Below are 1,761 nucleotides of genomic sequence, written 5' to 3'. Positions count from 1 at the left end.
GTGGGGGGGAGGCTTCTGGGGGTCCATGGGGAGCAATGTGGGCAGGGTATGGGGGGGTGGGGGGGGTCATTCTGGAGGTCTCGGGGATGCGTGGAGGACTGTGGGGAGCTGTGGGGCAGGGTTGTGGGGAGCTGCTGGGCTTTATGGAACAGGCTTGGAGGGGGGGGGGATCCGTCCCACGTGGGGCGCCTTTGTGCACCGCCCGCCCTCTCTGATCCCCCTGCCCCCTTTTCTCTCCCCCCTCTTTCCCCCCCCCCCCAGGCAGCGGCATGACCCCCGGCGGCGCCGGCTTCTCCCCCAGCGCTGCTTCAGACGCCAGCGGTTTCAGCCCCGGTTATTCGCCCGCCTGGTCGCCCACTCCCGGCTCCCCTGGATCCCCGGGGCCCTCCAGCCCCTACATCCCCTCCCCAGGTCGGTTCTCCCACCCAACCGGGGACCCCCGGCACCGGGACGCCCCCCGGACCCCCGACTCACCCCGCTGTGCTTTGTGGCTTTGCAGGCGGTGCCATGTCCCCCAGCTACAGCCCCACATCGCCTGCCTACGAGCCGCGCTCGCCTGGGGGCTACACCCCGCAGAGCCCCAGCTACAGCCCCACCTCTCCGAGCTACAGCCCGACGTCACCCAGCTACAGCCCCACCAGCCCCAACTACAGCCCCACCTCGCCGAGCTACAGCCCCACTTCTCCAAGCTACAGCCCCACCTCGCCCAGCTACAGCCCCACTTCTCCAAGCTACAGCCCCACTTCTCCGAGTTACAGCCCCACCTCGCCCAGCTACAGCCCCACTTCGCCCAGCTACAGCCCCACTTCGCCCAGCTACAGCCCCACTTCTCCAAGCTACAGCCCCACCTCGCCCAGCTACAGCCCGACTTCGCCCAGCTACAGCCCAACCTCGCCCAGCTACAGCCCCACTTCTCCCAGCTACAGCCCCACCAGCCCGAGCTACAGCCCGACTTCGCCCAGCTACAGCCCCACCAGCCCCAACTACAGCCCCACATCCCCCAACTACACCCCAACCAGCCCCAGCTACAGCCCGACTTCGCCCAGCTACAGCCCCACCTCGCCCAATTACACCCCCACCTCCCCCAACTACAGCCCCACCTCCCCCAGCTACAGCCCCACCTCCCCCAGCTACAGCCCCACATCTCCCAGCTACTCCCCCTCCAGTCCCCGCTACACCCCGCAGTCGCCCACCTACACCCCCAGCAGCCCCAGCTACAGCCCCAGCAGCCCCTCCTACAGCCCGTCCTCCCCCAAGTACACCCCGACCAGCCCCTCCTACAGCCCCAGCTCCCCCGAATACACCCCAACCAGCCCCAAGTACAGCCCCACCTCGCCCAAGTACAGCCCCACCAGCCCCAAGTACAGCCCCACCTCCCCCACCTACAGCCCCACCACCCCCAAGTACAGCCCCACTTCCCCCACCTACAGCCCCACCTCCCCCGTTTACACCCCGACCAGCCCCAAGTACAGCCCCACCTCGCCGACCTACAGCCCCACCAGTCCCAAGTACAGCCCCACCTCCCCCACCTACAGCCCCACCAGTCCCAAGGGCTCCACCTACAGCCCCACATCGCCGGGCTACAGCCCCACGTCGCCCACCTACAGCCTGACCAGCCCGGCCATCAGCCCCGACGACAGCGACGACGACAATTGAGCGTGGGGGTCCCTCTGAGGTTGTGGGGCTGACCCCCAAGTATGGGGCAGGGGGGCTGACCATCCAAGCTGGGGCTGCGGATGCGGCCCTGTGGGAATTGAAACG

General features: G+C 68.3%; 1 protein-coding gene across 1 annotated transcript; it reads left to right on the top strand.

Moving 5' to 3' along the window:
- Nucleotides 1-239: 239 nt before the first annotated feature.
- LOC122191791 (DNA-directed RNA polymerase II subunit RPB1-like) lies at nt 240-1,741 on the top strand. The gene is made up of 2 exons (XM_042892185.1): nt 240-411; nt 500-1,741. The coding sequence occupies exons 1-2, from the start codon at nt 270-272 to the stop codon at nt 1,654-1,656; spliced, it is 1,299 nt and encodes a 432-aa protein (XP_042748119.1). The 5' UTR covers nt 240-269; the 3' UTR covers nt 1,657-1,741.
- The last annotated feature ends 20 nt before the right edge of the window (nt 1,742-1,761 follow it).

Source organism: Lagopus leucura, unplaced genomic scaffold (genome assembly GCF_019238085.1).
Source record: "Lagopus leucura isolate 7727_CA_CO unplaced genomic scaffold, USGS_WTPT01 26170-0_obj-0_obj, whole genome shotgun sequence".
Lineage (NCBI taxonomy): Eukaryota > Metazoa > Chordata > Aves > Galliformes > Phasianidae > Lagopus > Lagopus leucura.
This window is presented reverse-complemented; position numbering and strand designations above follow the sequence as displayed.

Bases quoted from the DNA above. Each gene is read 5' to 3' on its own strand.
- LOC122191791 (XM_042892185.1), top strand. From the start codon at position 270: ATGACCCCCGGCGGCGCCGGCTTCTCCCCCAGCGCTGCTTCAGACGCC. The intron at 412-499 runs GTCGGTTCTCCC...GTGGCTTTGCAG, and splicing joins CCCCTACATCCCCTCCCCAG to GCGGTGCCATGTCCCCCAGC.